This window comes from Apus apus, chromosome 7 (genome assembly GCF_020740795.1).
Source record: "Apus apus isolate bApuApu2 chromosome 7, bApuApu2.pri.cur, whole genome shotgun sequence".
Classification (NCBI taxonomy): Eukaryota; Metazoa; Chordata; class Aves; order Apodiformes; family Apodidae; genus Apus; species Apus apus.
In genome coordinates this window covers 8373878-8386505 of record NC_067288.1, presented here as the reverse complement: position 1 = coordinate 8386505, position 12628 = coordinate 8373878, and the positions used below count along the sequence as shown (strand labels likewise).

General features: G+C 36.5%; 1 protein-coding gene across 1 annotated transcript in view; it reads right to left on the bottom strand.

Moving 5' to 3' along the window:
- CFH (complement factor H) overlaps nucleotides 1-12241 on the bottom strand; it is a 30393-nt gene extending 18152 nt beyond the window's left edge. The window contains exons 1-8 of the mRNA XM_051625439.1: nucleotides 12057-12241; nucleotides 9887-10072; nucleotides 8061-8166; nucleotides 6879-6955; nucleotides 6027-6221; nucleotides 3995-4165; nucleotides 1700-1879; nucleotides 108-308 (exon numbers count right to left, since the gene is read on the bottom strand). Of these exons, the coding sequence (XP_051481399.1) occupies nucleotides 108-308; nucleotides 1700-1879; nucleotides 3995-4165; nucleotides 6027-6221; nucleotides 6879-6955; nucleotides 8061-8166; nucleotides 9887-10072; nucleotides 12057-12117 (1177 nt within the window). The 5' untranslated portion in view covers nucleotides 12118-12241. The remainder of the gene's footprint in view (nucleotides 1-107; nucleotides 309-1699; nucleotides 1880-3994; nucleotides 4166-6026; nucleotides 6222-6878; nucleotides 6956-8060; nucleotides 8167-9886; nucleotides 10073-12056) is intronic.
- Between the last annotated feature and the right edge of the window lie 387 nt (nucleotides 12242-12628).

The following is a 12628-nucleotide window of genomic DNA, read 5'->3' as shown; positions in this document are numbered from 1 at the left end:
TTAACAAACTGTTCTTTGTTCTGTCTTGTGCTCCATTGGCACAATTTCTGCTGCATAGACCTTTGATGATTATAACAAGATTGAGCATATAGTGGGAATGTACTTACTGAGGCACTTAGGCTCTGGAGACCAGCCCCTTTCAGAACAGACTATTTGAATCCAGCCACGTCCATTCGGGCTTGAATAACCACGATTGCAGTAGTAAATGGAATGCTGCCCAACCGTCATTGGAAAGTAATAGCCTCTGTAGTACTCGTATGCATCACTTAACCTGCCATTTTCTATAGCTGGGTAGTCACATGGTTTCTCTTGAAATAGAATTTAACAGCAACAACGTCAACACACATGACAAAAAGGTAAGGACACAATTAATTCTGCTTCAGCTTCACCATCTGAGTGTTTTCTGAAACTGACACAATCACAACTGCACACCTCAGCACCTATGCTGGTTCCCTCTGTTACCATTGCAACTAACAGAAATCCAGTCAATATTCTCAGTGGGCTCCAAAGACTGATACATGAGATCAAATGTAAGTACTTATTCTATGGTGTGGTGACACTACCTTCATAGAGTGTCTTGACTAAATTTATTATACTGCCCATGATGGTTGCCCAGACAGCTAGCTCAGGTATGGACACTGAGCTGTGGACTCTTTAGAATTGACATGACTCCTGTCACCATTTTCATTTGTAACTTTTGGGATTCTGTACCAATAGATCTTTGTAGCTCTTCTCATTTTTATTTTAAAACTATAGTGTTTTTCTTTTGTTTTCTTGGTTCCTCGAAAGGACAGACCCTTTTCAGGGACAAGCCAAGGATAGAAAAAGGAGATTTTCAGAAGCTTTCGTTCCAGTTTACCAAGGGTGTCCTACTTGGCCATGGTAGGTAGATTCCTCCTGAAGTGCTCTGTCTCAGCCTACAAGCTGGGTCAGAGGACATCACCCACTGGACAGACCATTCAATAATGAATGACGTGGTCTCAGAATACCTTGATTTTAGAACTCACAGATACATAGAGAAAAGATTAATCTAGATACTAAGAGTGCGCTTTTTGGGAATAGTTCAAATAATCCAAAGATACTTTTACAGTACTGATTTAATCAGGGTTTCTCTCACATCCTGTATTCTAAATTTTTATTTTATTTTCAGTGACCAAAGATTGCTAGATTATTAAATTAATTGCTAACTTCTTTATTTGTTAATACTGTGCCTACTAGGCAAAACTGTCATTGTAGTTATGGGAAGTTTAAGCCAAGAAAGATCTCATCAACAATCAATATTTTGTTTTGTTATTTGACAGGTTACAGTAGGCAGAAAAAACCCTGTGATTATTCATAATATACCAACAAACAACTGCAAAATCTAAAGCTGTGATAACTACAATGAGAGATACTTTCCAATCATTACCTATGTTTTGTTTTAGTTTGGATACTTTAACACACACACTATGTCCTCTTATCTTGATGAACATGCTGCCACTCAGCTCCTGACAGGGAGCTAACTATAACACTTTTAAACACATACTTTCACAAATACAGGAATAGGTAATACCATAAACATACTGTAAATGTAGATTATACCATTGTTTTTGTAGATGATATTCCTAAACCATCAAATGAGGCTTTACATCCCAAAGAAATAAAATGAATAAGCAACTCTCATTTATCATGCTTCTTAGGGTTTTTAAGAGCTACTTACGGACACAACGTGGATCAGGCACCCATCCGTTCTTGGTGCATTGAGCTGTGCTTCTGCCAGTCAATGCTTTAAAATGAAATCCAGGATCACACTCTATTGTGATGATATTACCTACTCCGTAGGTATCTTGTCGAGGTCCAAAGCCCCCATGGGGAATTCTTGGAGGATAGCATACAGTTTCTAAATAAAAATATTTTAAAAAATGGGCTAATTTGGAGAGTATGTTAATATTTACGGCATAATTTCTTATTTTTATAGCATTTTGACCATAACTGCATAACATTTTAAAAAATGTATTTTGTAGGGCAAAGAAAAGGGTTAACACGCCCTCCCACTCTTAGAAATTTACAGCTCTGTAAGACCAGAGTGACAGCTGTTACTGACATCATGCTAATTAGAAGATTAAAACTTAATTGCAGAGAGAATGGTTGGAGCAAGAACTAGAGGTGATCAAACTGAATGTGACTAATCTTTTCCAGCAGGCCATTCAACAGCTGGAGCTCAAAATGACCTATGCTGGGCTCACACACAGGTCTCCTGGACTGGTTTATGGGCACTGTCCCAAAGGAGAACAGGTTCACTGGCAGATTCTCAAAGGAGAAATAACTATCCTTAACTAGGAATGGGTAATTCAAAGGCTGTATGATTACGATTAGTGTCTTGCACTGACACTAGAAGTATTTCAACAACTGAGAAAGGATGAGAATGCTATTCTAAAAAGCTCATGAGCTCCATGCTCAGAGAAGCCAAGGAAACACATTATTTATGAGCCAGAGCCTGTCTTTCAGGTCTTTCTGTACTGCCAACTTAGAAAATATTGCCAACACACTCAGGGCTAGGAGGGAATGACTATAAGATAACTACAGGCTGGTCCTGCTGTGGAGTGAAGGCAGCCTATCAGCTGTATGCGTGTCCTACTGAGTCATCTAGGTCCAATGGGATGTCAAGTAGGACTCAAAACCCACTATGTGAATATGCCCCAAGTATCAGAGACCAGTATATCAGTGGCTGGAGAAATGTTTTGGTTTGCACTTTTCAAAAGCTGTTGCTGAAATGTAGACAGTGCATATTAATTAGTATCATTACTAAACTTGAAGCATAAAGGTCAAGAACTAAGTGGGCACTAAGACGGACTACTCTTTATTTCTAGAAGAGTCTTTCTGGAAGAGGTCCCAGGAAGGAGGGTGGTACATACCATCCTACAATGTTGCTCTGTTGCCAACATTTTTGTCCAGTTTCAAGTGCTAGGCAATTTATTGAAGACAATTGGAGGCACTAATGATTTCCCCCAAATTTACATGAAGCTATTTCAACTGGGATATGACATGCATATTTCTGTTTCTGGGGTTATGAGATTTTATGATAGTCTTTAAGTGCTACCGTTGAATTACACTGAAGTAAAAGCCATGACCCAGAGGGCTGACGTGAAATAAGACTAGCCTCAGAAATTGTGGATTTGTCATCTTAACTGCTCAAAAGGCATTTGGGAGTTACGAAGCAAGGAGTTTCAGCATTGTAAAAATATTAATTTGTATAGACCTCTTGAAAGGCAGCCACTGACTTGTATTGGTTCTGTTCACATTAAATGCACTTAAAAAGGTATGGAAACTCAATGTGAAGACAATAGGACTTCAAAACCCATACCACTTATCTAAGAAGTCTATTTTGTATGTTAATTTTCCCATGCCATTAAAAATTGCAGATTAATTCTGTAGTTCAGATTTCTCTGGTATTAATGCTTGTTGTTGTTTTGTTTTTTGAGGTTGTTTTTGTTTGTTTCTTTGTTTGTTTTGTTTTCTTGCTTAAATATCCTTTTTAGCATTTGATTTTTCCATTCCTTAGATGCAACATTTTCCTCATATTTTGTAGAAGGTAGAGATGCAGCTCTGTCCTTTCTATTTGTCCAAATCAGGATTTTTTTTCCTAACCCAGTAAATCTTTTTGCTGTGTTCACCTCACTGATTCAGAATCATATAAAAAAAGAATAACAACAGCTACTAATGCTGCATGAAGTATTTTAGCATCAATCTCATTTATGCAGTATACTGGAACACTTGTTGCTTCATAGACCTAGCTAACTACAGTCAGGTAGCAAAAGATTGAATTAACCATTTTTGCTACTGTTCCCTATGGAAAACTTAAGCACTTGTTTGGTCCTTTTAACACTCAGTCTTTCCAGATCTCCACTGGATATTCACCAGATATGGATAGATTTATTTTGCTATGAATAAACCACATTTTGCCATTACTAGTCTCTGAAATTACTTCCAAACACAACAAATATGCAAGGCTAACCAGTGCAATGGGGGGGGGGATTCCATCCTGATTCAGTACATCGCGCATCTGCTCTTTCACCATATCTGTATCCTTCGTCACAGGCAAACAGCAGTTGATCAGATTCCTTGTAAGAACTCTTTGGAGAACGTACATACCCATGCAGAATTTTTGGCACCTCACAGATAATCTCTGAAATTGGGAAAGACAAAATCCATATATTTATTATTTTTTTATTTGCTGAGAATAGATGCCTATTGTTTTCTTGTAATTTCCAGCAAATCTAAAGCTCTCTCATAGCCAGTAGATGATTCCCTAAATTGTGGCATCAACAGGAAAAAGGAATGCAACTATCTGGAAAACTGACACTAGAATGCTTCACTATCTGTAGAAGAACTTCAGCATCCCCAGCTCATTCCCAAAACAAATAAAGCCACTGAGATTTTGCCATTCCAAAACCTGCACTCATAAAGCCAGAAAATACTCAAGGCTTTGTTTCGTAGGCCACAAAGAAGGACACCAAAGAGTTCTCTTGGATTCCTTTGCTAGATTCACTTTGAATATAGGATGAAATACCACTGTTTAATAAAATTCACTATGTTCTGCAAATATTACAAGCACACGTTTAATCACACTTTTTGCTGTTTGAATTATAATAAATGAATAAATGGGGATTTCAAGGTAACAAAATGCAGCGCTGAAATTATGAATAAAGCATACATGTATCTAGTATCCTCACATATGTAGATATGCTTTTCTAAACACATATTTCCCAATCAGATAACATAAACATTCTAAGAAACTTGAGGGACTGGATATTTAACAGTGATTGTTGCCATAATCTTCCTGGGATTCATTCTTGCATACAATTTCTACCTGCCAAAGGGAAGGAATAACCCCATCCACCAGCATAAACTGTGGGTAGGACAGCATGGGGTCAACTGGCTGAAAAGTAGCTTTGCAGAAAAAAACTTGGCAGTCTTGATGGACAATCTGAACAGCAACGTGCCTTTGCAGCGAACAAAGAAAACGGTGTCCTGGACTCCACTGGGAAGAGTGTTGCCAGTGGGTCAGAAGAGGTGATCCTTCCCCTCTACTCAGCACTGGTCAGACCAAATCTGGACTGCTGTGTTCAGGTCAGAGCTCCCCAATACAGGAAAGACATGGACATACTGGAGCAGGACCAGTGAAGGGACATTAATATAATTAAGGAACTGGAAAAACTGACAGACAAAAATTGGTTTAGAGAGCTTAGAGAAAAGAAGGCTTGAGAGGAAGGGAGGATCTTATTAATGTGTATATGTTTAAATTCCAGGCAGTGGTGGGGTACCAGAAGTAAGGATGATGGAGTCAGACTCTTCTCATTTGCACCTAGTGACAAGGCAAGAAGCAATGGACTCAAACTGAAATACAGGAAATAGCACTTAAACGTAAGAAAAAACATTTTTACTTAAGAGTGGTCAAACACTGGAAGGGGTTATACAGAGATGCTGTGGAATCTCCATCCTTGGAGATGTTAAAAAGCTAACTGGACATTGTCTGGAGTAACTTGCCCTAGCTCACTGCTTTGAAGGACCTTCAGAGGTCACTCTCCACTTACTCTTTGATTCAGTGGCTTTTTAAAAACTAAACATGAAACAGCCTCCTAACTTGTCAAAACACATTAGCCTGAAGAAAGAAAAATCCATCACAGATTCAAAATTGTTTGTAATTACTTTGGTTAAATCAACACTGAGGTCATTTAATCTTACATAGACATACCAAAGCTAGTTTCAGAGAAATTGACTGCAGCCTGGAAAATCATACATCTTGTAGTGAAAATGTTGAATGAACAGATGGTCCATTATGACTATATTAGGAACCAATATTCTCTGATTTCTGTTTCTTATCCTACTTCTTCTGCATATATGCAGTGCAGATTGTTTACAGACAAACTATGCTTAATTGCTGTGGAATAAATACAAGCTTTGTAGTTCCCCATATGTCAACTAGTCCTTAGAAGTTTGTGAGAATAAAGCTTCTTAGTTACAGATAATAAATAGTGTCCTTTTACCTTGGCACTCAGGCACATCACTATTCCATTTCCCATTAGAAGAGCAAATTAATTCTTTAGATCCAACAAGTCTGTATTTTGCATTACATTCAAAATTTACAACCTGGCCAAAGGAATATTCTCGGTCTAGCTCAAATGCACCACTCATAACCATTCTTCCATTTTCTGGTGCTTGTACAGGTAAGCACTTTGCCACTGGAAAATAAAACAAAAGCGAAGGAAAAAACCAGCCTTTTTGAGGTCTATTCTGTAAAATGGACACACAGAAAAGTTAAAATACAACAAATTTGCTGTAATTCCTTACACATTTTAAAAATATATATTCTTGTTAAGTATTCAGATACCATTTGCAACAGATATAATACAAAATCCTAGGCAAAAAGACTGACTGACATAGGAAGAAGCTTGTAAATGAGCTCTCATCACCCTCTTCTCTACTCTTGAAGGCTAAAGAAAGAGCACCTACTGAACTAGAAGACCTCATAAGGTCTTTCCCAATCTAAATTATCTTGTGATCCTATGAATTCTACGGATGGTTAGATGAGCTTTGACTGACAGGGCCATTAAACTTTGTCAAAACAGGTTAATTTACTTTAGAGCTATGCCAAACTGAATTTGCTGTAGACAAATACCTCAAAAAGTGCTGTGTTATAAATTGACTACAACAGTTCAGTTACTAACTAAAAATCCTAGTTAAGGATATCAGAACAATTACATTCCTAAAGTGAACAAACATCATGAGAGCCATGAATTTAGACCACTTGTATCTGAGAGATCACAGACTAGTTCCAGACAGTATCAGACAGATAAAAAGACAGTTTGTTAAGGAATTATATTTCAAATTACTTTTACCTTCACAGTGAGGGATGTCATTGCTCCATCCATTTGCCTGACACTCACGGTAATTTCTTTGGCTGAGCATCTGGTATCTTACCAAATAAAAAGTAAGCAATACTAAAATACAGTTTTATTATGTGACAGAAACAGCAGTGCTGCTGGTTTTGAAGCACAGGAAGTAGGTTTCATAAGTTCTAACACAGACTAAACAAAACATGACAAAACTAAGTATTTTTTTGGCTCATCTCTTCCCCATTTTGTTTCTTTTAATTGCATATGGCAGAAAATACGAAAAAACCCTGAAAGTAGGAAGTTATCATTAAGATAGCTTCTTCATTTACAGAGACAGCCAGCTTTGGCTACATAATAAATAACCTAGGGGTAATTTACACAATCAATAGCAAGCAGAGTAAAACTCCTGTTGCCTGTGCTCTAGTATGACTGAAAGCCATGTGAGAGCATCAAAATAGGACTTCATCAAAATCATACATATCTCATGCTTTAATAAGCTGGCATTATTTTAAGTTTGAGGGCATCATGGCCACAATGTCATGGCTTACTTAACTACATACAATGTTACAGATTTGCCTTGTTGCAGTTTTCATTGGAGAAAATAGAGGACAAAGAGAGAAGAATTTCTTCCAAGCAATCAGAGAAGACATGTTAGTGAGTCTACCAGAAATGTCTTCATTCGAACATTTTTGACAATACATTTTATTTCACAATGCACAAAATGATTTAAGCAGGAATGATGAGTTGTGGCTCTGAATAGGAGATGACCTAATGACTAAACATAACTAACATAACTACATTGTGACTGCCTACTGAGAGCACAGATTCTAGCATGCAAAACTGCATTTCTATCTGAACTGGCTGGCTGGTGGGGTCACAAGGCAGCTTTACAGACAGTGTTTTTGTCTTCTACTCAAACAGTCATGATTTCAAGTTAGCCACAGCTTTACTTATATTAGATACTTCAGACACCTTCAGGTGCATGGTTGTCCAGGTGCATGAGTTCAGTTACTCCAATAGCACCAGACATGAGAGTTATCTTTAGTATTACTATCATTGCAGAAATTTAAATGAAACAATAACCAAGCATCAAATATTACTAAGTTGCAGCTGCATTACAGACAACAAATCTTCTTTTAACATTAACGCTTTATGATAACTCCCATATATTGAATTAAGTATTACCCATCATTACATCTGTACTCAACCCTGGCACCAAATACAAATTCAGTTCCACTGGTAAGCTCAAAGTAACCAAACTCAGTATCGCCAGGATGTCCACAGGGCTTATCTGGTGTAAAAAAAAACAAAACAAAACAAACTTAAAACCATACATAGGAATTTCCTAGTGTGAAAGAGAGCACTTTTCTAGTAATTAGTAGCAAGTATGGGCCTTGCAAAAATGCTCAGAATTAGCTTGGTTAACCCCCCTTTTAAAATCACAACAGAAAACAAATTAGCAGTTTTTATTCCTTTAAAAATGCTGAACTTGTCTTAAGTTTGGATGTAACTTCAGCTTTTCATACAACTTGTGATGTAAACTGGTTCAAAGCTTCCACTACAGAATCCATCCATGACTGGAAATGAAATTTCCTCAGTCTGATGGGGATTGTGGCAAGTAAAGAGGGAAGATCTAAGGCCACAGGAGCTTTGTGGTCCTCAGTGTTTTCTGCCTAAGTTCCCCATAGGACTTTTCTTGTGCTCTGACTGTAACTATTTGCCCTGGATTCCCAAAGGAATTGTAAAGATGAACACAACATCCTCTTATTCATCCACTGTTGATGTTACAATACAGACTGCAAAATAAACTGCAGAGCTAAAGCCCTACTAGGCCTCCTCAGGAGAAATCTTTCCTGCTCCCTAGGAAACCTAGGCAGTTTCATTTCTTGGAGGGTATCAACATCCTTGTTTTCTCCAAGGAGCAGGTGTTTGAGTAGGCTGTAAACCTGCTCCAGTGTGGTTCAGAGAAAATGGACAACCTCATGAACAATACTGCTGTCTAGGGTGACCTATTCTGAAAAGTGAACGTTATCACTTCACCTTGCCAGTGTCGTTATCTGTTTGTTCACTGGGTGGCAGTATTTACTAAAATATGTTACTGAAAGCAACAACACATTTTGCATACTTGAAAGATCTCTGTTGACAGAGCAGTTATATAAATAAGTATAAAAACTGAGAAGGTGACTAAATAAAAAATTTAAAAGAAAGTAATAATTTTATTAATTAATTTTTACTCATGATTTGTATTAATCTCTGACACCTAGGACTTAAAGTTTATATTATTGAACCAAATACTTGTATACTACTAGCAATAATGTTGTGTTCGATATAGAAGAAAAAGGCTCACGTGTCTAAAATTTCTTTGTGTTTAAACTAATTTATTTCAGAAAAGAAGTATCTGATGGCTAACAATAACAAACTGCAATTTCTTTGCTAATGAATTCTGTATGAGTGTGTGAGATACTTCTAAACTTTTAACACAGTATAATAGAGATAATAAATCGCAGCTCTCATCCTAATAATGGATTTTTACTTCATTGAATAAAAGACAAGGCAGGGAAAAATAACTTCCCATTTCCACGAAATTGTATCTTTGATAGAACTAGTTGAATAAACAGAGGACAATACTGTCTCTTGACTTGCATTCAGAAGCTAGGCCACAGATTAATTCTCCTTAGACTGTAATTTTCATCTGCATTAGACTTTTTCTAAAATTTTGGAAGTAAGCTTCTAATTACTTAATAACTTTATAGTTTAACATAAATCGGGTTAATAAGGCAGGCCTAGAGTATCATCTTCTATTGTAAAGACCAAAGAAAAAGATAATCCTTTAATCTGGAGAAAAGGAACTTTTGGAAATGTTTCCTTATGTGTACACACTTTTTAGAATAGTATTTGAAAAGAGGCTGAAGTTCTGGGTAAAGATACAATGACAATTTGAAACTGGCATCACTGGCAAAAACCTGATCTGTCAGGTCAAAGGTTTGCTTATATTTTGCACAAATACTTACTTTTGCATTCTGCTGCTGGGAGGTTTTGCTTCCATGCTCCATCAGCACACTCAAACACAATTCTTCCAAGTTTTATATATCCAGGCCGACATCTGTATGTTACTTTGGTACCATGTGGATAGGGAGGTTTGTCCCATCTTTCAGTAGGCACTTCTTTAACCCTTCTAGGAGGAGGTTCTTCACAAGCTGAAAAAATATTATTGACATGAAAAAATATAATTTACATTATTGACATTGACAAGTGCCAAAACAATTTTACAATTAAAAATGTAGCAAGAAATCCTGGGAACATTTGTGATCAAATGAGCATGTGTCTTTTGCTTAATCATCACAAAACAGGAAATTGCCAAAAATCCACATTTTGTAGGAATATGAATAGACATTTAGAAGGACACAATAGCCAACCAAATGCCAAGAAACCACATGGGACAGTCATAATTAATGAAGTAGATTTTAGTTAGAATGACTAAGATTACTGCCCGGGTTCTAACCTTCCACGTGCAGGAGCTCCTCCATGCCTGTCCTTCCAGTACCACACAGAACAATTTGTGCACTTTGTAGAGCTTTCTTTCAAACTATGCTCTTCTGCAGCCACTACCATCCTTGCTGACATTAAGCTCATGTGTCATTTGGTCATGTTCTGTCAAAGCTCCCCTCCCCTTTACATTGCCCAGACTTTCCTTCCAGGCTGAGATCACCTGATACTTGAAAACTTATTTTCTCCTGTCCATGAGATTACTTCTTATGACTTATTACACGATGTAATTAATTCTGGGTATTCACTTTGACCTTAGTTATCTTCCAAACATTTTTACTCAGTTTAAGGGGTGGATGGTGTTGTTTTAATTAATATTAAATACAGCATGCACTAAATGTAGACCTTAAATTCCTTTAGTGAGACACCCAGAAAGCTGGAATTAACCATTTGGTATGTATGTAACTTGACCTTAGTCAGAAATAGCTCGTTGCCTTCTTGCCATCATTATGTTGGCAGCAACTTCCATAAAGTCAAGTACAAACTATAAAATCAGGTAGATGTATTTTTCAAGAGCCCTTGTGCTCTTGAACACCTCACACAGACTTTCAACATGAAGCTTGACCTAAGAATCCTGCATGACTCATAGCAATAGTTGTTCCGAATAAATAAAATATTGCTACATTAACATTCCTTTGCAATCTCTCTGATCTAAAGAAAGCATTGTAAAAAGGAATTGCAAATGCAGGCAAATGTTCTTTTTAAATTCCAGGATTTTTCTGGATTTCTTTACAAGCAAATTAGTCTTCATTAGTTGCTTTGAAGCTGTATTTATTGTAAATCTATCTAAAAAAAAGATTACAGACTTCATTAGTGTCCTGATTTTTCTTTTTTTCAAAGTGAAATCCATCAGACTGTTTTGATTAATGTCTTAATAGTGTTAACCTAAAATTAAAAACAACTTGAACCAAGGAAAGACACACTAGCTCAAAAGCACGTAACACCCTTTCTGCAACAGTCCATGCAAAGACTCCGACAGAAGGCAAAATATTTAAACTACTAAACATACATTAAGCAATACAAACACAATATATAAAAAACCCAAACTGAACAGAGAAACAGAAAATACCAGAGGCTTCTGAAAAGATACCCCCAGAATACCTCATTAAACATGTACGAAAGCATACACGTAGACATTTTTTCTCATGTAATGGTTTAAAAACAGTCTGTCAGTCATCAGACATTTTGTAAGCTTTTCAGTCAATTTAGTAATAATTTGTCTCTCTTAGATCATCTCACAAATTGTTCCAGATGGGAATAAATGCACATTTATTGAATATTTTCTATTTTGATATACCAGCTGTTTACAGGTTTTAGATATTAGAATAATTAGCAAACACAAGTACTAAAAAAACGAGTTGTCTGGCCCTAGTTTATAGGTATAGTAACCATTAAAAAAGTTGTGCAACCGATTAATAAGAGCAGTAGTTATCCAAATAAATAGGTACAATAACACCTATGACAGGAACTAAAGGTGCTAAATACCACCAGAAGAAATCACAATTACTGTTATTAAAAGTTCATTAAAATAGGCTACAATGCAATTATTTTATTTAGATATTGCTTTAGTTACCATTTTCACATACACTTCAAGAAAGGTGTTGGTCTGGGTTTTTTTTTCATATAAAAGCTTACCTCTTTCTGCAGTACAATACATCCAAGATAAAATCAGAGTAGTATAGCCCAAGAAGAACATCTTAAGAGATTCAGAAACTCAGCGAAGTCATTTATTATTGTAGCCTCCTCTTCTCAATTGCTTTGTGTTATTTCCACTCCTGTTTTACTCACTAACTGCTGCTGGGACTGACCTTGCCAAGCATTTATACTGTGATTTCAGCAGTCACTTCCCCTATTCCTCTTGCAACACACAAGTGTTTTTTTTATTTTGTTGTGTTGCTTTTTTTCCCCACTCCAAACTTCGCTAAATGAATAAGTAAACAAAAGGCTGGCAATTTTTGTTGTCACAGTCTTTCCCTGCGGCCTGCTTGTTTTTAAGATCGTATCTCATTTTTTTTCCATATTAATCCCTTCCATAGTCAGAAAAGCTTATATCTTTTGGAATGCAAAAGAAGTTGGATAAATAAATTCTTTAGTGATTCCTTATGTCTTACAATCTTAGTTAAAAACCAGAAATTCACATTAAATGTATAAAAATAAACTTCTCTACTAACACAGATCATTCAAGATCTGTGCTGAAAACAATTGGA